The sequence below is a fragment of the Panthera tigris genome, chromosome C1 (genome assembly GCF_018350195.1).
Source record: "Panthera tigris isolate Pti1 chromosome C1, P.tigris_Pti1_mat1.1, whole genome shotgun sequence".
In the NCBI taxonomy this organism is placed as follows: Eukaryota; Metazoa; Chordata; class Mammalia; order Carnivora; family Felidae; genus Panthera; species Panthera tigris.
Window position 1 is genome coordinate 186,679,256 of NC_056667.1, and position 24,932 is coordinate 186,704,187.

A 24,932-nucleotide genomic window follows, 5' to 3' on the forward strand; every position below is an offset into this window, starting at 1 on the left:
GAATAAAGATTGTGTTTCATTTTCAGATATTAACATTGCCTAAGTGTGGATTTATAAGAAATACTTAAAAATGTTTTCTCTAAAGTGACTCTACTTCTGTATGTTTGCTAAATTATGTAGGTAAAAATTTCATCATCTAAAAATTACGAGGATGATTTATAGGAAATGCTTAGTTTACATCATTTTTTCTCATAATGTTTTTCTCTGTGTTGATGGAGTTTCCCAGTTGTCCTTTGATTAAAAAAGAAATGAGCTATGGACACCTGAGTGTCTCAGTTGGTTAAGTATCCAACTTTGGCTCAGGTCATGATCTTGCAGTTCTTGAGTTTGAGCCTGGCATTGGGCTCTCTGTTGTTGTCTGCTGTCATCGCAGAGGCCCCTTCAGATCCTGTCTCCCTCTCTCTACCCCTGCTTCCCTCTCCGCCCCTCCCCTGCTTATGCTGTGTCTCTCTCTCTCAAAAATAAATAAACATTAAAAAAATTAAAAACAAAAGAAATTAACATCAACATAATACCATTTTTTAAGAGACCTTCAAGTATCATTAATTGTTCCAATAATGTTCTTTATAGCCAAAGAAAAAAAATTTTCGGGTCCAGGAGACCAATTCAGGATCGTGTCTTACATTTAGTTGTTATGTTTATTTATACTTCCTTAATTTGTGACAGTTCCTCAGTCTTTATCTTTTATGACCTTGACATTTTGAAAGAGTACAGATCGGTTATTTTGTAGAATGCCTCTCAATCTGAATTTATCTGATGTTTCCTCATGATTAGAGTCAAGTAATGGATTTTTAGCAGAAATATCAGAGAAGTAACGTTGGGTTCTTCTCAGTGCATCATATCAAGGAGCACATGACATCAGTTTGCCTCATTACTGTTGTTGTTAACTTTTGTCACTTGGTTTAAATGGTATCTGCCAGATAAAGTTACTGTTTTTCCCTTTGTAATTAAAAGACAACTTGTGAAGAGATATTTGAGACTCTGTGAATATTCTGTTTCTCATCGGACTAATCTGGGCATTCATAGATGATGCAGATATTGCAAGTGGACATTGTGTGTTGTTATACAATTTTGCATGAGTAAAAGATCCTTTCAAAGGGCAAGATAAATGAGTGAATTTTATAGCAGTATAAAAAGTTTATCAATATATGGTTTTCTGATTCCATTTTGTAATTATTAAGAAATTGCTGCTTGCTGAGTTTTGGTGTAATATCAAAAGAGAGTATCCAGGGGTTCCTGCCTGGCTCAGGTTTTGAACTACTGAAATGTAGAATTCTGCATTGAGACCAACAGCTTGAAAATACTTGTGGGTTTTTTTTTTTAAAGTTTATTTATTTATTTTGAGAGAGAGAGCGCATGTGTGCATGCATGCATGCATGGAGGCATGGACAAACAGGGAAGGAGCAGAGATAGAGGGAGAGAGATAATCCCAAGCATGACCCGCTCTCACAACCACTGAGATCACGACCTGAGCTGAAATCAAGAGTCAGATGCTTAACTGACTGGTACCCTGAAAGTAACTTTGAATAGTTATGGTTGTTCTAGTGCCCACATGATTATAATTTGAAATGATTAGATTGAATGACTCAGGAGAGTATTTTACTCAGTCTTGATTGGTTTCCATCTCTTTTTGGCATACCTAGCTTAAAATAAAACAACTCCTGGATGTCTGAAAAGTCTTAAAAATTCATAATATTCTTAAGTTTATGTCAAGACTGGGGAAAATTATATAGTTAAAGTTACAGTTTGCCAAATTGCATGGGTAAAGTCCTTGAATATGGAAATGAACAAAAATGCCTTTGCTCTCAGGAGGTTTATAGTTTTGTAGAAAAGTCTCACATAGATGGATGAATGATGAGAACTGGGATCCAGATCTTCTAGAAGGTAATGATCCTATCTCATCAGTTAAAGATAATGGGAAGCCTATAATTTTGTAAGCCCTTAATACAGTGATCGTTTGCTTATGCCAATGATGCTTACCTTTTTATTAAAAGTCATGTATTCCTGGGATGCCTGGGTGGCTCAGTCGTTTGAGTGGCTGACTCTTGGTTTTGGCTCAGGTCATGATCCCAGGGTTGTGGGATCAAGCCCCATGTGGAGCTATGGGCTGAGTGTGGAGCCTGCTTAAGATTCTCTCTCAGGGCACCTGGGTGGCTCAGTTGGTTAAGCATCGGCTTCAGCTCGGGTCATGATCTTGAAGTTCAAGAGTTCAAACCCCACATCAGGGTCCTTGCTGCCAGCTTGGAGCCTGCTTTGGATCTCTTTCTCCCTCTCTCTCCACACCCTCCTCTCAAAAATAAACAAACATTAGAAAAAAAAAAAAGATTCTTTCTTTCTCCCTCTGCCCCTCTCCCCTGCTCGTGCTCTCTCTTAAAAAAAAAAAAAAGTTTATGCATTAACATAAAATGGATAAAAACAACACAGTTAAAAAAAAGTCCTGTATTCCTCTAAGAATCTGATGAAATCTATGTACCATCTCTTAACACATGACCTATATATGTGTACTTACATACACAGTCATACAAATAGACACTCAGAGTGGTGTCTAATAGGATTGATGTCCTTGTAAAAAGGGAAAATTTGAACACAGACATGCACACAGGGAGAGCACCATGTGAAAATGAAGGTAGAGATCTGTAAGCCAAGGAGTGCTAGATTGCCAGGAAATCACCAGAAGCTAAGACCAGACATGGAACAGATTTAACCCTCATAGTCTTTAGAAGGAACCACCCTGCTGACACCTTGATCTCAGATTTTTAGCCTCCTGAGCTGAGAGACAATGAATTTCTGTTGCTTAAGCCACCCAGTTTGTGGTACTTTTGTTTCACCATTCCTCCCAAACTAATGCAGACCTCCTGGCCTGGGTTGTAGTTTTCACCCTGCCTTTTAAACACTGGTTGAAGCGGTTTTCATATGATCTTTTTTTTTTTTTTTTAAGTTTTTATTTATGTTGGGAGAGAGAGAGTGTCAGTGAGAGTGTGCTTGCGTGCATAAGTGGGGGAGGGGCAGAGAGAAGGAGAGAATTCCAAGCAGGCTCTGCACTATCATCACAGAGCCCAATGCAGGGCTTGAACTCACTAACCGTGAAATCATGACCTGAGCTGAGATCAAGAGTTGGCTGCTTAACCGACCATGCCACCCAGGTGCCCATGATATCTTCTTTTTCTTAAGTTTATTTTAGAGAGAGAAAGAATGGGGGGAGGGGCAGAAAGAGAGGGAGAGAGAGAATCCAAAGCAGGTTCCAGGCTAGGCTGTCAGCTTGGAGCCCAATATGGGGCTCCATTCTATGACCCTCGGATCACGACCTGAGCCAAAATCAAGAGTTGGACACTCAACTGACTGAGCCACCCAGGTGCCTCTCATATCTTTTTTTTTATTTTAATTTTTAAAAAATGTTTGTTTATTTTTGAGAGAGAGTGAACAAGGAAGGGAGGGGCAGAGAGAGAGAGGGACAGAAGATCTAAAGCAGAGGATCCAAAGTTGGTTATTTTTTTTAAGTTTATTTATTTATTTTGAGGGGGGGTGGATAGGAGGGGCAGAGAGGGAGGAGAGAGAGAATCCCAGGAGGCTCCACACTGCCAGTGAGGAACCCAGTATAGGGCTTGAACAACGAGATCATAAGCTGAGCTAAAATCAAGGGTCGGACCCTTAACCAACTGAGCCACCCAGGCCCCCTCCCGGTTAAGTGTCTGACCCTTGATTTCACCTCAGGTCATGATCACACAGTTTGTGGGATCCAACCTCATGTGGGGTTCTGTGCTGATGGCGGGGTGACTTCTTGGGATTCTCTCTCTCCCTCACTCTCTGCCCCTCCCGTGCTTATGCATGTACACTCTCTCTCTCAAATTAAATAAACTTTAAAAAAAAAAAAAAAAGGTGGTTGAGGCCAGGTCCTTTCCTGTTTCTCAGAGGCCCACCATCTTCACCCCAGGTAGTCTGTGCTTGTCCTGGGCTGGTGAGGGGAGAGTGGAACTTTGTCAGGGATAAACTTCGTTCTGTGGGAAAAAATAAATAAATAAAAATAAAATAAAATAGAATAAAATAAAATAAAATAAAATAAAATAAAATAAAATAAAATAAAATAAAATAAAATAAAATAAAATGCAAAAATAAAAAATACAAATAAAAATAAAATAAGTGGTTGAACTTGAAGGCCCTTTCTAACTCTAAAAGATACTTACTCCTATCTGACTTGATGAATTCTTTGGATAGTATTTTAACTTAGCCTCAGATGCTTTAATGATTCTATTTTTACATGGTTAGGCATGTATTTCATAGAATTGGTTATGGGAGTATATTTCATAGAACTTGACTTTTGGTCAAAATTTTTATTGTAATAGTACTAATTAAGTATAAAAGACTATTATGATTCAAGCTGTGTCAAGGCCGTCACCTTCCCTGACTGACAACCTTTTATCATGTCAGACTATGTCTGGATACTTAACTCCATTTAGAGCATTGGTTCCCAGATTTTTCCTATTAGACTATAAATTGACAGTAATGAAGTTTTGTTTTCCTGAAGCCTGAAGAGAAAACCAGATACAGTAGTTAGTACTGTTTTCTGTCATTTCCTCTGCTCTCATGTTTTTATTCATTCATAAGAAGTCCAGATATGGAAAGGTTGACTGTTGGCAGGGCAGTACATTAATTGTGGGACCTAGGGCAAAATGAAAATGTGGGCCCTTTTGTTCAAAAAGCAAGAAGAAAGTGCTGTTAAAAATACTAAAATGTAGGCAGCTCTTCCTGCCCATGAGTCCTGTCCCCATGCTTTAATCAAACCACCTTTTTGCACCCTTCCCCCCCAAAAGATACTAAAATACACAACTTTTCTCTTTCTTTTGCAGTCTTTCTTTTGACTTATCATAAGGTATTTTTATCATTTAATATCATTCTAAGTAAAGAATAATTAAAAATTTAAATCATTAGCTTGACTTTTACCATTCTTTTTTGTATTGTGCAGTGTCCATTTAAAATGCAAATATGGGGGTGCCTGGTTGGTTCAGTCAGAAGAGCATGAGACTCTTGTTCTTGGGGTTGTGAGTTCAAGCCCCTCTTTGGATACAGAGATTACTTAAATAAAAACTTAATTTTTTTAAACATTTATTTATTTTTGAGAGAGAGAGAGCAGGGGAGGGGCAGAGAGAGAGGGAGACCCAGAAACCAAAAGTAGGTTCAAGGCTCCGAGCTGTCAGCACAGAGCCTGATGTGGGGCTTGAACCCACAAACCGCAAGATCATGATCTGAGCCAAAGTCGGACACCCAACCAACTGAGCCACCCAGGTGCCCCTAAAATAAATAAAAACTTAAAAAATAAAATAAAACAAGATGCAAATATAAGAATAATTAACTCATTTGTGCAATCACTGAAATTATACAATCATATTTTGTAGCTGTATTTGTATGTATAGTTTGTTTTATATCAGAACAGTAGAAGCACTGTACAAAACTAATTCAGCTGCTTTTATTTTAATTTTTGATAAATGCATATTCTTCTGACATTCTGCCTTTGGCTTACTGATGAATAAGGAAGGACTGAGAGGAAAAGGAATTATGGGTTGCCCTATCTTTACCTTTTCTTCTGTGTGTCAAATTCAGCATAAGTAGTTGTCTAAGATGGGCAAGTAATAGGAGTAAGAAGGGATATGGTAGAAGTTTTTTTGGTTGTTCATGTTTCATGTTGCCTTCTGGATTCCAAGTAAGTTGTATACTCTCAGAGCTGTGAGCACCCTCCTCCCCAGATGAGAAGTAACATAATTTTTTTTGTACTCTGTGGCTGGGTGAGAGACTATTATTTTTCTGAGGATCCTTGCTAGTTCTTTTGTATTGTCAGAGGATCTCAGGTTATAACCAATGAGTTAAGGAAATTGATTATATACTATTAACCATTTGTACAGAATTAAATTATTTAATAGGAATTTAAGAATCAGGCCAGAAGTCTAACTGTTCTGTTAGGAGTCTGTTTTGTTCAGGAGTCTAACTGTTCTGTTTTCTGGGACATGAACATCGTTTCATGAGTGTGAAATATTTTTAGCAAATTAAAATTGCTCTCTGGGTACACCTAACCAATCCATTATGGTTGGACCCTGCTTTTTAGGGGAAACCATACCAAGTTGAATATCAGTGAATAAATAAACCTCTGTGCCAGAGACTGGCAAACTTTTTGGGTTGTGGTGTCATTCCAGGTTAGGCACATGTGAAAAGTTGTGAACTTGGCTAATTCACATGTTTCACCCTATCACTACTGTGCCCTGGCTGCTATGCAGGGATGGCAAGAATAGTCTAATAAACTTGAAGCTGTGGTGATGGTGTAATCAATGTTAGTAAGTGACTGAGGTCTCGGTTAGTATGCCTGAGCAGTCTGTTCAGGCATCATTCTCCATGCTTATATTTGTTCTGTCCATTTGAGGTACCTTTGTTGGTTATTATAAATATTGGTGTGATCTAGTTAAGGTACTGCTTCTTAATAATGTATTCACATTGTATTCTGCATAAATATTATGCTCTGAAGGTGTGCAACTAGTGTTTTTTTGTTTTGTTTTTTAAGTAGGCTCTATGCCCAACATGGGGCTCAAACTCATGACCCCAAGATCAAGAGTGCATGCTCTATTGACTTTGCCAGACAGGTGCCCATAGTGTTTTGTTTTTTTTTTTAAAGAAGTTCTTTTAACTTTGAATTTAATAAAACAGAAGGTATTGATTGAGAAAAATTAAATTTACTTATTGTATAAAAATAGTGTATAATTCTCAAATATAATTGTGTATGAGATGATGTGTAAAAAGCTAAGATATAATATATGGCTTGGATGTGATGTCCAAAAGTTTTTGGGTTATTTTATATAAAACATCTTCAGTGAAGTGCTTTTTAAAAACTGTGCAGTTTTAAGTGGCAAAATAATTTTTTTAAGTTTATTTATTTATTTGGGGTGGGGTGGGGGGAGTTGGGGTAGAGAAAGGGAGGGAGGGAGGGAGAGAGAGAATTCCAAGCAGGCTCTGCACTGTTGGCACACAGTCCCTGACAGAGTGCTCGGACCCACAAATCATGAGATCATGACCTGAGCCGCATGCTCAACTAACTAAGCTACCCAGGCACTCGAAGTGGCAAAATAATTTCATATGTTCGTTTCCTCTCAGAAACCATATATCTATGGTTGTTTCTTAGCTCTATCAAATATCCACCCATATGCACTATTGGTTAAACTGCTTCTCGCAAAAAAATTGGTCTTGACAAAATTTTTGCTGTTAGCTTTTCATTATCACCAGATGTACTGGCACAATAGTATATAAAATCTAGGGAGAAAACAAATGATTGTGAACCATAGCAGAGTTAATGGGTCTTCCTTAAAGCTCTCATTTAAAGATAAAGGTGTATCTTTATCTTTAAAGAAGCACAGAGGATGCTTCTAACAAGTGTTTTTAAAATAGATAAAAATTTAGATTCTTGTAAGCGTTAGTATTAATTATAGTAAGGATTTTCAGTCACTGTAATCAGTCTTCTGATTTGAAAGAGCAGGAAATAGGGCGTAGGGCCTACAAGGAAACAGGAAGTCTGCCCATATTTTTATTTCACATTCCACTTGAACTATCTTGGAAACACAGGGTAAAGCATCAAACAATGGTTGTATAAGGTTTTTTTTCTTTTTTATCTGTCTCTTTATCTACTTTGTATTATATTTTGATTTTAGTATAGTGGGATGGAGTGTCCTGTGTCTAGACATGTCTGGAATGTCTTGAATGGATTCATTAATATGAGGAACATTGTGAATGTTTCTTTGTCAAGGAGATAATGTTTTCTTCCCATTCTCATTCATTAGTCCAAGAAACAAAATAAAATATTCTTCTTAAGTGTTCCTTTAAACAGATTCATGATTCCAAAAATAAATAAATCAGATCAAACAGAATGTGGAAAGAACTCAAGAAGATATATAAATAATAACAAATGAACCTAATTATGTTATAAATGAATAATATCATACTGAAGGGGTGGAGAAAAAAAGAACTAGCTTAAGTTACTTTGAAAAACCATAAAAGACAAAAATATTATACACAAATATTGTACTCTAATTAGTACATTTATTTTTCATAGAGGCATGGGTTAATATTTCTTAATTGCTTTTAGCAATTCTACTTTAAGTGTATACTTGTATTGAACTAATAAGTAAAAATATTGTAATGACATCTAGGCTCTTAAGTCTCCACAGAGAGAGCCTAGAAGTAATGATGCTACAGTAGCAATCTATTGCCCAGATCTTGGTTTCTGAATAACACTCTCCAATAAAAGGAGCTCAGAGGGAAAGGATTGATTCCAGGGCTGGAGCAAGGAAATCAAGATGAACTTGGAACATTTAATGGTACCAGAGAGTAAGGAGGTGCTCAAAAAATGGTAATGGGTATGTTGGAAAGATACAGCCTGCTTGAAGCTACTTCTGCTAGCTAAAGCTGAGACCAAAAAAAAAAAAAAAAAAAAAAAAATAATAATAATAATATTGGATCAGAATCCATAGAATAAAATAAATATCTACGAGTCTATACTAACATAAGCAAGGGAGAAGGGACAGCTTTTAAAATTAAATTTATTTTTTAATTAATAAACTTTATATTTTAGAGCAGTTTGTTTCATAACAACATTGAGGGACATCTCTTTTTTACGGTAGAATTCCAGTTAATAAATGGAGAATGAATAGGGAAATAAGAAATTAGGTAAATACCACACAGGTTCTTGTTGCAGTCAAGAATCAGTCATTGGATGTTAAAATTAGTGGGTGAGAGTATGGTGAGAAACAGGATACTTGCATAGTCTCAAAGTATCTTCCCCACAAGATATTTTTTAATTACAAAGAGAAACCCTAATTATAGTGGAGAAACCTGGAGACACCACCCTCACAGACACATTATCATCTCATATTCTTCCTGATAACATATACTGAGAAGGATACAGCATCACCTCTTTGATATTCTTTTTTAAAAATGTTTTTTGAAGTTTATTTATTTTTGAGAGAGAGACAGAGTGTGAGTAGGGGAGGGGCAGAGAGTGAGAGAAACACAGAATCTGAAGCAGGCTCTAGGCTCTGAGCTGTCAGCACAGAGCCCGATGGTGGGGCTCGAAGTCACAAACCGTGAGATCATGACATGAGCTGAAGTCAGACGCTTACCCAACTGAGCCCCAATAGACTTGGTTCTATGTGAATCCTCAAATAGTTTTTCAGCCCTCAGGTTTAATCTAAAACATAAAGCATTACATCAGGAAATTAGATGTAACATAACTCTACCTAGGTGAACATGTCATACTTTATATATGGCTTCCCTTGTACTTGAACATACAGGTGTTTTTGTGCTGCCACTATGTCATTTTAGAATGGTTAAAATGGAAGCTTTCAAAAAATGTACTTTGGTATGGTATCTCTGCATAGAAGGAGAGGAAGCTTCCCGGTATAGTTAGGATTTTAAGAGCTTCCTTTTTGGTGCTCAGTCTCATAAATCTTGGTATCCCAAATGTTATTGATTTAATAGTTTCTAAAACTATTTGGTACGAGATTCATTATAAATACTGAATTTTCAGTTTATTTTTCATTCCTCCCCCACCTTTTTTTTTTTTTTTTTTAACATGGGTTTATTTTCAGTTCCATTTGAAATTTTACATTGAGATTCAGACTGTCACAAACATAGAATGATATTGTAGGGAAGAAAACTTCCTTCTACCCTTCTAGGTTCTCAGCTGGGGCTCTCTGACAAAAAATAGATTAATAAGAGAAAAGCATACAAATTTATTTAATATAAGTTTTAAATGACACGAGAGCCTTCATAAGGAAATGAAGGCCCAAAGTGGATAAGCCTGAGCATTTTTATACTAGGTTTGTCGAAGAGTAGAAAGTCATGGAAAAATGTAATAAAACAAAAGGATATGAGCTAAAGGTAATAAACTGGGAGAAATGAAGCAAGGCCTGTTTGTTTGGATTCATGTTTGTGGTAAGTTAGAACAACTCTTCACCTTGGAGTATGGGTCCAAAGATAGGTCATTTGAGTATAGCTGTTCTTCCATAATTTATGTATTACGAATTTAATATTATATGAAATAAAATTGCCCTATGTTGGTACCTTTCTTTTGAATACCTTTGGCTGCAGTTTTAAAGAGTTGAATTTTGGGGTGCCTGGGTGGCTCAGTCAGGTGTCTGACTTTGGCTCAGGTCATGATCTCGCAGTTTGTGGATTCCAGCTCTACAACAGGGCTCTGTGCTGACAGCTCAGAGCCTGGAGCCTGCTTCGGATTCTGTCTCCCACTCTCTCTGCCCCTCCCCTGCTCACATTTTGTCTCTCTCTCCTTCAAAAATAAACACTTTTTAAAAAATTTAGAAAAGTTGAATTTTGTTAGAGCTTGCGTAGAAATGCAAATGATAGTTTCTGAATATTCTTCATGGTGGGCCAACGTATTCTGTTTGTTAAAATGTTATTTAAGTGTTTGTGAAAGTGGACAACAGTATATTTCAGGCTCCCCCATTACCTACTAACCTTGTTTTGAAATGGCTAATTTGTAACAGTGCTATTGTCCTATGGCTTTGTGCCAAATGGAATGAATTTTTTTCCCTTTAGCCTAGAATGTGTTCTGAGTTTTTACTATTTTTTTTTGAAGTCATATAAAGAAAATATATATTATATCCAGGAGAACTTTACCAAGATCAAAGATTATCACTTTGAATTTTAGTTGTATTGTATTCAGAATGTTCTCACATGCATTTTCTCATTTGCTAGAGGTTATATCATTATTTTTCCTATGATGGGAATAGTAGCCCAATCTGTCATCACTTATGAGTTATGCTCTGTTATACTTTTAAGATATAACTTATATTTTGGTACCTAGAATTCTCAATAATACAGGCAAGAATTGTTAGTTTTGTGAATTTTATAATCAGGTGATAATAAACCTTAAAAACTAGAGTTTATATAATCATTAACCAGACTATTAAAAATTTTTTGGTGTGCACACTTATTTTCCTATGTTTATACCTATGGTTGGCCCAATGTCTTCAGTAATTATTTCATTGGTAGCTCTGAAGTTATATCATTTAAGCAGAAAGAGGAAAAATATTTTTTGCATGTGTACTATATGTTGTGTTTGCGTATGTGTGTATATGTACATACACACAGTTGATCATCATTATTTATGGATTCCATATTTGCAAATTTGCCTACTCACTAAAATTTATTTGTAACCCCAGAACTGATACTCATGGCAGTTTTGTGCTCATTTATGGACATGTGCCATGCTGCAAAGAATCTGAGTCATCTGATACCCATGTTCCCAGTTGAGGTTGAACAAGGTGATACTCTGCCTTCATATTTCAATTTTCATATTATGAACAAGTGTCCTTTTCATGGTCTGTTTAGTGCCACCTTTTTATCATTTTTATGCTTTTTGTTGGTTGTTTCACTGTTTAAAATGGCCCACAGACAAAGTGCTGAAGTGTTATCTTGTGTGTCTCAATGCAGGAAGGCTTTTTTTCTTATGGAGAAAATACCTATGTTAGACAAGCTTCATTCTTATGAGTTATAATGCTGTTGGCCATGAGTTCAGTGTTAATGAATTAACAACATATATTAAATAAGGCATCTTTAAACTGAGACACACATAAAACAATGTTATATATTGATTAGTTGATGAAATCAACTGTAGGAACCTAACTGTATTATCTCCTAAATGTTCAGTATTTGCTAATTTATTGTTTGCAACGACTTTGTAGAAAATATAAGAATCAACTGAAAAAAAATCAACTGTGTGTATGATAACCTATTTGTATATTATATATTAAACATTATATATTATTGATGATATTACATATGTTGTATATTATTAATTACATATGTTTAATATATATCCCTTCCTTATCTAAATCTGCAAAAACATCCATACCCTTATAGATGAAGAAAAGGAAGATAGATACAATTAGGTGAGTGATTTGTCCAATATAATAAATAAACAGATTTCAGGATCTGGCTCCAAAGTCTATATTCATTTTAGATTATACTATCTGCTTTGCCTAAGAAATATAAAAGCACGTGACTGGAGGCACCTGGATGGTTCAGTCAGTTGAACTGCTGACTCTTGATTTTAGCTCAGGTGGTTAATGGGTTTGAGCCCGTGTTGGTTTCCATGCTGACAGTGTAGAGCCTGCTTGGGATTCTCTCTCACTTTCTCTCTCTCTTTCTCAAAAATAAACATTAAAAAATATATAAAAGCACATATAAATATATTTTGACATTCACTGAGATTTCAGGAAGAGTAAGTTTTCCCCTCATCTATTTGAAAATTAAATTGTTTTCATTTTAAAATTCAACATTATACTTTTTTAACAATTAAAAAATTTTTTTCTTTAGTGATTGATTTAAAAACCTTTTCCAGGTAGTTTTGTTGATTCTCATTTGGATTTATGTTTAAGTACAGTCTTGCCTGGGAAATGTGAAATAGAGTTTTAGTTTAGTTTTTTTTTTTTTTAATTTATTAAAAAAAAATTTTTTTTTTTAACGTTTATTCATTTTTTGAGACAGAGACAGAGCAGAAACGGGGGAGGGTCAGAGAGAGGGAGACACAGAATCTGAAACAGGCTCCAGGCTCTGAGCTGTCAGCACGGAGCCCGACGTGGGGCTCGAACTCACGGACTGCGAGATCATGACCTGAGCCGAAGTCGGCCGCTTAACCGACTGAGCCACCCAGGCGCCCCTTTAATTTATTTTAGAGAGAGAGAGAGTGCACGAGTGTGCAGGGGAGGGACAGAGGGAGGGAGAGAGAGAGAGAGAGAGAGAGAGAGAGAGAGAAGGAGAGAGAGAGGGAGAAAGAGAATCTTAGGCAAGCTGTGTGCTGAGCTCAGACCCATGCAGGACTCATCTGATGACTGTGAGATCATGAACTGAGCCGAAATCAAGAGTGGGTCACTTAACCAACTGAGCCACCCAGGTGCCACTAGAGTTTTAGTTTCCTTGAGTATGATCTTATATGCTTAGAATGTCTACTGTTTCCAGAAGAAACAGTACCCTGTTAATTCTTGAGCTTTCCACTACTTTTTTTTCCCTCTGAAAAGCACGTTGAGAAATTAGAAAAAAACTTTATTTAAAAAATAAAAGTACAGGGATGCCTGGTTGGCTCAGTCGGGAGAGCATGCAATTGTTTATCTTGGGGTTGTGAGTTTGGGCCCCATATTGGGGGTAGAGATTACTTAAAAATAAAATCTTTAAAAAAATACATATATCCAAAGAAATATTGAGCAATTGCAAAATTAAGTTTGAAGGGAATATCTTTACTAAATAGGACAGTAGAGTTAATTAGACTAATTTATATACAGAAACTCAGTGAATTTTATTGCTTTGCTTTACATAACCAGACCCCTTTCAAATATTGCTTCCAATTAAAGCTTCTTGATTTAAGTTGGAGGATGAGACCTGCTGGTATTCCTGAATATGCATTTGTTACCTACACACACATCCTGCCTGGGGTCTGAAAACACCTGTAGAAGGGTGAAGAGTTTTTAAGGCAATGCTTAGCAGTTGTGTTTTATATATGAGATCCAATTTAGGAGAAAAATGTTACAAGCTTCATTAAAAAAAAAGTTGCATTTGTTTTTTAAACTAAGAAATGATGTATTTGCAGACCTACAGTTACCTATCACTGAAGGTTTTTCCTTCCTAGAATCTTAAGTCTGTGTAACTAGTACTCTTGCCATTTTCTATAGCATTTGGTAGCAAATCTGTCCCTATTTAACATGTTTTTAAACACGTTTTTCATGATTTAGGATGGAGAGGTGCTTAGAGGAGAGGAATTTTAGGAATTTGGAGATAGTTGAATAGCATCAGAGTTCAGCCATAGGTAAGAAATTTCCCCCCTTCCCCCAACAACAACAACAAAAGTTCCACTAAAATTCATAGATGTTAGAAAAGCAGAAGTGGGGTAACTGTTGATTTTTTTTTTGTACATGAAGGAGAATGCAGGAATTTGAAAAGTGAGTGTACACTAAATTACATGTACTGTCATTTTAAAGTTTATTAAATGTTTTTCTTGAGTTCACTTCAAAAAGCAGAAAATATTTCAAGAGAAACTTGTGAATGACAGCTGCTATTTATCTTATTCTTTAGCTAATTTGAAGTGCTCACTACAGAGTTCTTCAAGTTGCCATTTTCAGTATCTGATTGTCAGTGAAGTTTGCATATTGTGTTAAAAAACAAAATTCAGCTGAGTGAATTTGAAGATCTAATTGGTGTCATTCAGTGATTTATTCATCAGGACCATCCCATCTAGCAACAGGAAGGAGCTCTGAAGAACAAATGGGAGACTTTAATAGGCCAAAGGAGGCAGAAACAAAGAGATTACTTCATGTTTCTTTGAGGGACAGAGTCTATCAGGCAGATTACCTCACTAGTGCTGATCAGGAAATTCCAGATTTACTGGTTTAACATTGCATTCTTGGGAAAAGTTGAAACTGCAGTCAGGTTGTGTAGTAGGTCTTAGTTTTGCTAATGTGGGGCTTGGCATAAGTGACTTCAGTTTGGGCGTGCGTGTGTGTGTGTGTGTGTGTGTGTGTGTCTTTTTTTTTTTATGAGTTTATTTATTTTTTAGTAATCTCCACACCCAACATGGGGCTTGAACTAACGACCCCAAGATTAAGAGTTGCATGCTGCACCACTGAGCCAGCCGGGTGCTATTGTCTCTCTTTCTCTTTCTCTTTCTCTTTCTCTTTCTCTTTCTCTTTCTCTTTCTCTTTCTCTTTCTCTAATGTTTGTTTATTTTTGAGAGAGAGCACATGAGCAGGGGAGAGGCAGAGAGAGAAAGGGAGAGAATCCCAAGCAGAGTCCTCATTGTCAGTGCAGACCTCAGTGCGAGGCTCAATCTCACAAACTGTGAGATATGATCTGAGCCGAAATCAAGAGTTGGATACTTAACTGACTGAAGCACCCAGGTGCACCTTGTCTCTCTCTTTTTAACAATTATTATAAAATCATAAAGATATTTGCACAACAGTATCAACAAAGATATGAGTGTTATAGCAAATACTCAGCACCCAGGAAGGGACAAGCAATACTCACTCGGGGAATCAGAAAAAACTATTTTTTACTGGTTTCGGCCCAGCAGAGTTACCTCCAAAGGCTGAGCATCTGGCTCAGTTTTACTGGTCTTTTATACATATGTGCTTCCCGGTTGGGTGGGACTAGTACAGTCAAGCTTCTGGTTCCTGGCTGCTGGCTGATACAAGAGGCAAGCAAGATTGCAGAAGGCAAAAGCGTGCAAGGGGAGTATCTGGCCTTGGACATCTGGCTGGCCCTTAAATCTACTTTTTATCAGCTTTCCTTCTCATTCCTGCCTCTTGATTCTTAAGCTGCTGTAGCAGACTTAGAGAAGATCAGTTTGTGGGGGACAGGGAACCCTTTGCTGCCACAGGAAGAGGGGCAAAGACCCTCTGGCTTCTTCCTGCTAGACAAGGATGTCGAAGGGAGGAATGTGACAGCTAGGGTTCTTTGCCATCAAAAGGAGAGTAGCGACAGCTGGAATGGTCCAGCTGGAGCATCATCTGGAGTTTTATAGCTTCTAGGTGAGAGGAAACAAATCTGGTTAGCATATTAAGAATACAAGGACCAAACAGGAGGGCTATGAAAAGCGTTAGGAGAGGACCAGCTAAAGGGAGGAATCAGGTTGCACCAAGAGTTCCATGAGTCTGCTAATTCATGCCTCCATTTGATTATCTGTTCCTTTATCTCTAACTATCCCTAATTGGTTAACATAGAAGCAGCATTCCTCATTTAGGAAGAGACATATCTCCCCCCGCCCCCTTCTCAGCAGTTAATAGGTTTAGCCCTCTTCTATTTTGTAATACTACTGCTGCTGAAGAGTCTACCTGGTCTTGTAGGGTTACCAGGGAGTTTGCAACTTGTTCTATGTCATCTGTCAGATCTTGGGATAGTTTTGGTAAAAGGAAATAGATGAGGCTACTCCCCTGACTCCAGTACTTACTCTGGCAGTGATTCCCAGCCCAATTAGTAGAGGTATAGCTTGGATAGCTCATTTAGACCAGGTATGTGCAGCCAAGGGAGCTATAAGGGATTGGTTGTTGGGGAGAATATTTATTTGGGGGTTAGGAATGCAAAAGGTGCAAATTCCCATCCAGTTAGCAGGCATGCACAAATAAGCATTAGTTACACAAACAAAGAATATTCTCGCAGGGAGAAGTCACCAGCATGACTCTTAGTTTTTACCTGTTTGATTGTATATCTCAGTTTGGTTGCATTGGTTGTTAGTTAAGTTACCTACAGGGGTTGTTCCCCATTGGCCCTTAAAACATAAGGAGGCCCGCCCTATTAGTTTTATATTAGTAACCACGGGCCCTATTGTGACAGTTATGTTATCTGTTGACATGTTGTGGGCGATAGCCATATTGGTTACATTATCTGGGACTGCAGTAGCCTCATAATATAAGGGGGTTAGAGAGAGACAAAGCCAACAGTCCTTGGGTAACTTAGGGTTAGAGGAGTTGAGGAGGTGATGTGTTGAATTTAGAATCTGGTATAAGTGAGAGTTAAAGTCATAAGGCCCACTGCGTCTGATTTTTGGAAGCTTGGGTCTACTGGGCAGACTTCCAGAAGTCTGCTTTATGGAATTTTATGCCTCTTATTGGGTTGTCTCCTTACGGGCCTGGTCTTGGACTCCCCCTTCATCAGACAATCCAAAGTGGGTTTGTTGTGTCCAGCAGGCATATATGTCTGGGGTTCCATGACATGATGTTCCCTGCCAATTCTTCCTTGCCAATAAGTTTTTCCGTCATGGGAACAGAGCAAGGCAGATTGATAACATTTTGCATGTTGATATGTGTATGTGATGAAAGCCTTGTTAGTTCCCTGTCCTAGGAGTTGTTTTAGGCAATTCAGGGCAGGGAAAAGGGAGGAGCTCATGTGATAGGTCTTGAAACAGTCATCATTACATTGAGGAGGGCCATCATTTCTTACGAGAGTATTTAGCATTAACAGGAGAAATTTCTTTCTTTTTTTTTTTTTTTAAAGGGTAGGTTTCCAACAATTTCTTATTCCAAGTCGGGACAGCAATCATAATTCAGATCATCTACATCTAAGGAGAATAAGGCATCATGACACTAGTAGAGGAAGGCTAACAAGAGTTCATTACTGAGGTGTCAGTCTGTGGAAGTAATTTGGGTAAGCCCTACAGCAAACAGTATAGCAACAAGTATGGAAAGAGAAATAGGTAGGGGATGACAATGAAATTTGAGAGAGAATGATTTGTTATAGTTAAGTTGCTTGGTGATTTCCTCAAGCTTTTGGTTTACAGAGAGTTTTCAGTTGTTGGCTACAGGCTACTTATCGTCTGCTATCTTCTTCTTCTTTTTTTTTTTTTTAGTGTTTTTACTTATTTTTGAGACAGAGAGAAACAGAGCATGAGCAGGGGAGGAGCAGAGAGAAAGGGAGACACAGAATCCGGAGTAGGCTCCAGACTCTGAGCTGTCAGCACAGAGCTCAACGTAGGGCTCGAACTCATGGACTGTGAGATCATGACCTGAGCCGAAGTTGGATGCCCAACTGAATGAGCCACCCAGGCGCCCCACAATGAATCTAGTTTCTTTTTAATGTTTATTTATTTTTGAGAGAGAGAGAGAGCAGGGGAGGGGCAGAGAGAGAGAGAGATACAGAATCCGAAGCAGGTTCCAGGCTCTGAGCTGTCAGCACAGAGCTGGACGTGGGGCTTGAACCCACAAACTGTGAGATCATGACTTGAGCCAAAGTTGGACGCTTAACCGATTGAACCACTCAAGTGCCCCTCATCTGCTATCTTCTTAAGGGTGATCTGTAAAGGATTATTCTGGTTAGCAGTTACTTTCTATTCCAAGTGGTTGTCAGGTGACAGGTGGGCTGCCTTTAATCGATAATGGATCCAGGCGTTAGTCCTGCAACCTTGAGGACTGTGGGTGTGGTTAGCACAAGTAAATAGGATCCCTTCCAGGTAGGTTTGAGTGGTTCCCTTTTCCAATCTTTTATCTAGACCTGATCCCCAGGTTTGTGACGGTGTACAGTTATTCCTAGGGAAATAGATATCCCATCTGTTACCCATCTGTATATCTCAAATACAGTTTTTCCTAATCCTTTTTGTATTACTAAATTTTGTATTTCTAAATTCCCTAGCTCTGTCAGGTCCCCCTTGAATTTGACTAGTGGAGGGGGCCTTCCATATAGGATCTTGAATGGGGAGAATCCTGTTTTTGCCCGGGGTGTACAGCATATTCAGAAGAGAGCTAGGGGTAGCCTATCTGACCAGGGCAAGTTAGTTTCCTGACATAGTTTTGCCATGGCTGATTTAAGGGTCCGGTTCATATGTTACACTTTTCTTGAACTCTCAGGCCGGGAAGCTGCATGTAAGTTCCATTGGATACCTAGGGATTTGGCTACTTGTTGCACCACCTTGGCCACAAAAGCCGGGCCATTGTCTGAGCCTATGGTTAATGGCATTCCGTGTCTGGGAATGATGTCCCTTAGCAAGGCCTTGGTTACTTTTCCTGCCTTGTTGGTGTGTGTGGGGTAGGCCTCAACCTTGTCCCAAAAACATGCAGATGAATACCAAAAGATATTTGCATCCTCTGCTGGGTCTTATTCCAGTAAAGTATACCTCCAGATCTTCGAATGGTGCCTGTCCATAGCGTTGGATTCCCATGGGCCCAGTGGGGCCTTGTTTGGCATTATTTTGAGCGCAGAGGAGGCAGCATTGAGAGACCAAGGCACAGAGGGACAGGAGTCAAACAATTACATAGTAACGGCTCAATAAGGTGTCAAGGGCAGTTTTTCCTAGGTGGGTGAGCTCATGCTGTTGGAGAACCACCTGGTCGGCTAGCTGCTCTGGTATGTAGACTCTTTGGTTTGGAAGTACTCACCACCCTTCTTTTGTCTGCCCTCCTTTTTCCTTTTTTACCCATTTTGTTTCTTGGATTATGTACCTTGTGGAAGTTGGCAGTTCCAGGGCCAGCATGATTTTTGAGGGTGTTGTTTGTTTTCCCGTTGCTTGTTTAGCTGCAGTGTCTACCTGTTGGTTACCTTCTGACACTGAGCTTTTTCCTCTTTGGTGTCCCTTGCAATGGATGACTGCTACTTCCGATTCCTTGACTGCCCTTAATAGTTTTAGGATTTCTTCCCCTCCTGTGGTCAAAAGTCCTCTCTCCTTATATAGAGCCCCATGTACATGTAGAGTGGCAAAGGCATAGCATGAGTCAGTGTATATGTTGGCCTGTTTGTCTTTACTTAATTCTAGTCCTCTCATTAGGGTCCACAGTTATGCTTTTTGGGCTAACCATCCTTGTGGAAGGGCCTTTGCTTCTATGACCTCACAATCAGAGACTACTGCATAACAGGGATATCTTTTGCCTATGTTCATGAAGCTGCTGCTGTTGGTGTACAGGATGAGGTCAGGATTTTGTAAGGGTCTGTTGATAGATTGGGTTGGCTAAAATAGACTTCATCAAGTACCTCTAGACAATCATGCTTTGGGGCCCCTGCCACTGCAGGCAAGAAATTGGCAGGGTTTAGAGTTTTTATGGCTTTCCTTCTTATTTGTGGGTTCTTACATAGCAGTCCCTGATATTGTGTCATCCAAGCATGAGTTAGCCAGGGTTGCCTTCTGGCATCCATCAAGGTAATAACAGAATGGGGAACCTTAACGTTTAGGTTTTGCCCCAGTGTGAGTTTGTCTGCTTCCTTGATAAAAATGTGCTGGCTGCCAGGGCCCTAACACGGGGGCCATATTGCCGCATCTGAGTCAATGTGCTTTGAAAGGTATGCCACCGGTCTTTGCCAAGGTCCGAATTCCTGGGTGAGAATCCCGAGGGCCACCCCATTCCTTTTGTGTGTGAACATGTTGAAATCTTGTGATATATCTGTGAGTTCCAAGTCCGGTGCTTCTGTGAGTTTTGTTTTTATGGTTTTGAATGCCTTTTCTTGATTAGAGCCCCAGAAAAGGGGTGCCCTTTCTTCCCCCTTTAGTGCCTGGTATAGCAGTCTGGCCAACTCTGAAAACCCTGGGATCTGTATCCGACAGAGTCCTGCTGCTCGCAGGAACTCTCGGACCTGCTGGAGGGTAGTGAGAACTGGAATGGCATAGACTACCTGTTTCCTTTCAGCTCCCAGCTTCCATTTGCCTTGGGTAATTTTGAAGTCCAAATATTTAACTTCCCATTGGCAAATCTGTGCCATTTTCTTTGACACCCGGTATCCTGCCTCTGCTAGTAACCTGAATAGGGCCCTGGTTCCCTCCGGCACTGGGTCCACATGGGACTGGCTAGCAGGAGATCATCCACATATTGGAGGAGGACACATCCTAGGTCCCATCCCAGAAACCTGGCTAAGTCAGATAACAGTGCCCCACCAAACAAGGTTGGTGAATTTTTGAATCCTTGCAGCAGTCTAGTCCAAGTGAATTGTTCCTTTGCCCCTGTGGTAGGGTTTTCCCCATTCAAAGTCAAATTGGGGTTGACTATTAGCCAGTAGCTGGAGGCAGAAGAAGGCATCCTTTAAATCTAGACATGTGAACCATCCTGCTTCAGAGGGTGTGAGTCTAGTAGAGTGTATGGGTTAGGCAACGCTGAAAGCAGTGTGACGATTGCTTCTTTAATGTCTCTTAGGTCCTGTATAGAGCAGTAATTATTTGTCCCAGGCTTTTTCACAGGCAGCAGGGAAGTATTCCATGTGGATTGGCATTGTTTTAGAAGTCCCCATTGAGTAGCCTGTCCAAGTGTGTCTGGATCCCCAGGAGTGCCTCCAGTGGGACCATATGTTGGTGTATTTTGACAGGTTGGGCCCCAGGCTTTAAGTCAATTAATATTGGGGGGGGGGTGCCAGACCAGGGGGATTTCCTTCTGCCCAAACTGAAGGTTCAGCTTCTAGCTCGGGGGCCATGATTGGCTCACCATGAGGGGAAGTATATAATCTCCATTCCTCTTACTGTGGAATTGTTAGGTACAAAATCATGAGTTGGGCCTTTTTGTTTAGGTGCAGTTGAGTCTGTCCATCAGAAGTGACAGCTGTTTCTGGGCCCAAGTTGGCTAGGAGTTCTCTACATAACAGTGAGACCGGGCTGTCAGGTAGATACAGGAATTCATGAACTATTTTGTGACACCCCCCCCCCTCCTCCCACAGCCAGCATTGTTGGGGACCACAAAATAGCCTTTGGGTTTATGTCCCAGGGGCTCCTACGATGGTGGCTTCTCTACTGGAAAGATCTGGCCCCCTACCTTAATTTTGACCATGGGCTCATGGGGGCATAGTTGGATAGAGCCTAGTCTTTCCTAATCAGAGTCCACTCCTCCCAGTCTGATCAGGTCAGCCTCAGGTGGTTCTGGTTGGTAGTAGCTGGTTGGAGCAGAGGTTTTTGGTTTTCCTTTTTGGTTGTTGGGGTATTCATTTTTCCAGTGTCCAAATTCTTAGCAATAGGCGCATTGATCCCATCCCAGTGGTGCCCTTCTTTTTTGTTTTGAATCCCTCGTGGTTTCCATGGAGGCCTTTCTGGAGGGTGTGGTCGCCCAAAACCACAGCCAAGAGAGCTGCCTTTTGTTTCATTCTTTGGTTTGCCTCCTTTCTGGCAGCTCGATCCTGATTTACAAAAATCTTGTTGGCGATTTCCAGTAGTTCAGTGGCATTCTTTCCAGGGAATCCTTCCAATTTTTGGAGCTTCTGCCTAATGTCACCTTGGGCCTGTCCCATGAAGGCAGCATTGACCATGCACTGGTTTTCTGGGGTCTCTGGGTAGAATGGAGTATGAACTCTGAAGGCTTTACATAATTTTTCATAGAAGTCAGCGGGACTCTCTTCTGGATTTTGTAGGACCTTAGATACCTTTGCCATGTTGGGCTTTTAGGCCCCTGCTTTTACCCCGTGGAGGAAGGCAAGTCAGTGTCTTTATAATCTGACCCTTCCTGCTTCTGTGTTAGGGTTCCAGTGGGGCTCCTCTTCAGGAGGAGCCGTGCCCAAGCCTCAACGTCTGGTTGTCCATTTGGTACCTGAGTCTGGAGCCATTTTCTGTCTTTGGTGACAATTCGTCAACACTCTTCTGTGTTGAAAAGAGTAAGCAAGAGCTGCTTACAGTCGACCCAGGCAGGGCGGTGAGTCTGGATTCTGAATTCTAGGAGATCTGTCATCGCCTGCAGCTTCTCAAGAGTAGAGCGGCATGTGGTGCTTCTAGCCTAGGAGGTCAGTATTGGAGAGCAGTTGCTAGTAGAAAACTGATCCCACCTCCTGTAGGGTCCCATCAGGGCCTATTCTCTGGCGACCCCTAATCATCTCCCACAGTGGCATCTTCATCGCTGTTGGGGGTCTTGAGCCGTGGACCTACCAGTTCAGGTGTCCCTGGTTGGGGCCGACTAGCTGCTGGCTGAAGCAAGACCGTCAGAGTGGACTATCAGGAAGGCAAAGTTCCCCTCCCTTGATTGATGGGGTACTGGGGGCATATGGTGGAGGAAATGGAAGGATTTCTGAATTTTCTTGGAGGATGGGGGGTGGTTTTATCTGCTCAAGGTCTTCTTCTTGGCTCATGCCACTAAAACCCTACATTGTCCCTTACTGTTAAGGCAGAACTGGACCCAAGGAGGCTTGACTTGGACTATTTCCAGCCACTGATCCATGTATGGGAATTGATCCGGGTGGCTGGGGTCTCCACTATTTTATAAACAGCTCGGACTGTGGGGACATCTAGGGTGCCCTCAGCAGCCAGCCTACACTGAACATAAGCCATTCTAATTCACAGAGGGTATGTAATTTCCTTGGGGTCAATTTGACCCCATAATCACCTGCAAATTCCTTTTTAAAATTCTTACTCATATCCTCCAAAACAGTTGGTTTGAGGAATTTAACCTCCAACACCCCCCCCCCCCATCCTGGTATCCTAGATGGATCCCTTCCAATGTATGGTGTCACAGGACAAACGCGAGGGAAGAGGCCACTTCATCTGTCTAGCTGCTCCCCTTGCGGGGACTTAGATGCCTCTTAGCACTGGCAGGTCAGTATAAACCTATGACTTGGATCAAGCCTCTGTGGACCTGATTCTGCTTGAGCCATAGGAGATCGTTACAGAATCTCAGGGTAGGATGCACTCAGGCTCCATAGCCTAACCGTGAAGTACAGGCACTCAAACACACATGCAGACAGATTGCAGACTTCCACCCAGGACTTCCCTGTCCTATTCTGCAAATATGTCACCTGGGAGGTGATCAAGCTCCCCTTCTGCCTCTAGGGAGGACCTGAACTTGGTCCTGGGACCCCGGATACACTCACCAGATCTGAAGTCCTATTCTGGCAGAATTTTCTGATTCCCCCTAGGGTCCATTAGAATGAGGCAACAGCTGTTTATTACCGGCCAGTGAGGGTCAGGGTTCAGTGAAACCACTGGTGGCAGGCCTTCCTTCCTGTCGTGGTGCCTGAAATGCCGGTGCTCCACAGCTTCCCGACCAGTGCACCAAAATGTTACAGCAAATACTTGGCACTCAGGAAGGGACAAGCAACATGCACTCGGGGAATCAGAAAAGACTATTTTTCACCAGTTCTGGCCCAGCAAAGTTACCTCCAAAGGCTGAGCATCTGGCTCAGTTTTACTGGTCTTTTATACATATGTGCTTCCCGGTTGGGTGGGACTAGTACAGTCAAGCTTCTGGTTCCTGGCTGCAGGCTGATACAAGAGGCAAGCAAGATTGCAGAAGGTAAAAGCATACAAGGGAAGTATCCGGCCTTGGACATCTGGCTGGCCCTTTTTATCTGCTTTTTACCAGCTTTCCTTCTCATGAGGACCAGATGATGACTCAGGGACTGTTAGTGAAAGTGTTTCTTTGTGATTTGATATGTGATGCCTATTCCAAAAACAGCATTAACAGGAGTAATATTAAGAGATAACATCTAAGATCAAAAACAAGTTTAACGTCTTCTTGGCATAGTAAAGCAAAGTATTGTGCATAACCAAATTATGGGGCTAGAAGTTAGGAATGATGAGCACAAACTAGGTTCCTGTAGGGTTACTGGGTCCAAAAATGATCATGTAGGAAGATCAGAACCAAGGTCCCAGCTTGAAACTTTCTCCTTGAAAGGAAGCGAAAACAGTCCCCCCTCCCCCCTGACACCCCCCCCAAAAAAGCCCAGCTTATTGCTTATTGGGCTTAAGAATTTTTTAATAAATTGTGGACCTAAGGAATATGAGCATGAAGACACTCATCCGTATACCAGGAACTTAGCCAGGGTCACTGAATCCGTGACAGTATCTGCAATACCCCATGAATCTTTGCAGAGTTTGAATGTCAAAATGCCATTATAGGAACTAGTTATGTACTAAGGGAAACACTTGAAAATATGCTGGAGAGGAGTTAGTGAGTGGGAATTGGAGAGAGCAAACAGAAACTCTGAGCCTGCAAACTCAGATTCCAAAACATATGAAAAAAAAAAAAACCATCTGATACTGAGGAAGGTCATTAGAAATGATCCAAAAGTGACATCTGTATTTATATGAGGGGGAAGAAAATCTGTGTAAAACTTAAAGAAAACATATGTTATAACCTTGGCTTAGGAAAAGATTTCTTTTAAAAGTTACAAAAAAATCAAAGAATGAAAGAAAATTTAATTGCATTAAATTTTAAAATTCTGTGCAACAGGAGATACTGCAGTGAAAAAGGAGCTACAGATTGAGAAAGTAATTTGTAACAAATATAACCAATTAAGTATTATCTAAAATATGAAAAACACCTTTAAAAAAAGTAACAAGTTAAAGGGAAAGTGGGAAGTTATTTGAATAGGCAATTCACAAAATAGGCAACCTGGATGGTTAATAAACATCTGAACAGATGCATCATTAATCAAGGAAATGCCAGAAGGAGGATAAAAAAAAATTCTGGAAGGTCTGACATTAACAATTAAATACCGTGGCTGGAATTAACACA

At 40.1% G+C, this 24,932-nt stretch overlaps 1 protein-coding gene across 3 annotated transcripts in view; it reads left to right on the forward strand.

Annotated features, from left to right (window-relative positions):
- Positions 1-24,932, forward strand: part of BMPR2 (bone morphogenetic protein receptor type 2) — a 191,847-nt gene that overhangs the window by 33,346 nt on the left and 133,569 nt on the right. Inside the window, exons 1-2 of one of the 3 annotated variants that reach the window (XM_007090030.2) lie at positions 22,908-23,011; positions 23,452-23,708. The exons of 1 other annotated variant lie outside the window; for it this stretch is intronic. In XM_007090030.2, coding sequence (XP_007090092.2) covers positions 22,992-23,011; positions 23,452-23,708 — 277 coding nt within the window. In that variant the 5' untranslated portion in view covers positions 22,908-22,991. Of the gene's footprint in view, positions 1-22,907; positions 23,012-23,451; positions 23,709-24,932 lie in introns of those variants that run through there. One more of the 3 variants, XM_042995084.1, reaches the window with a different exon arrangement.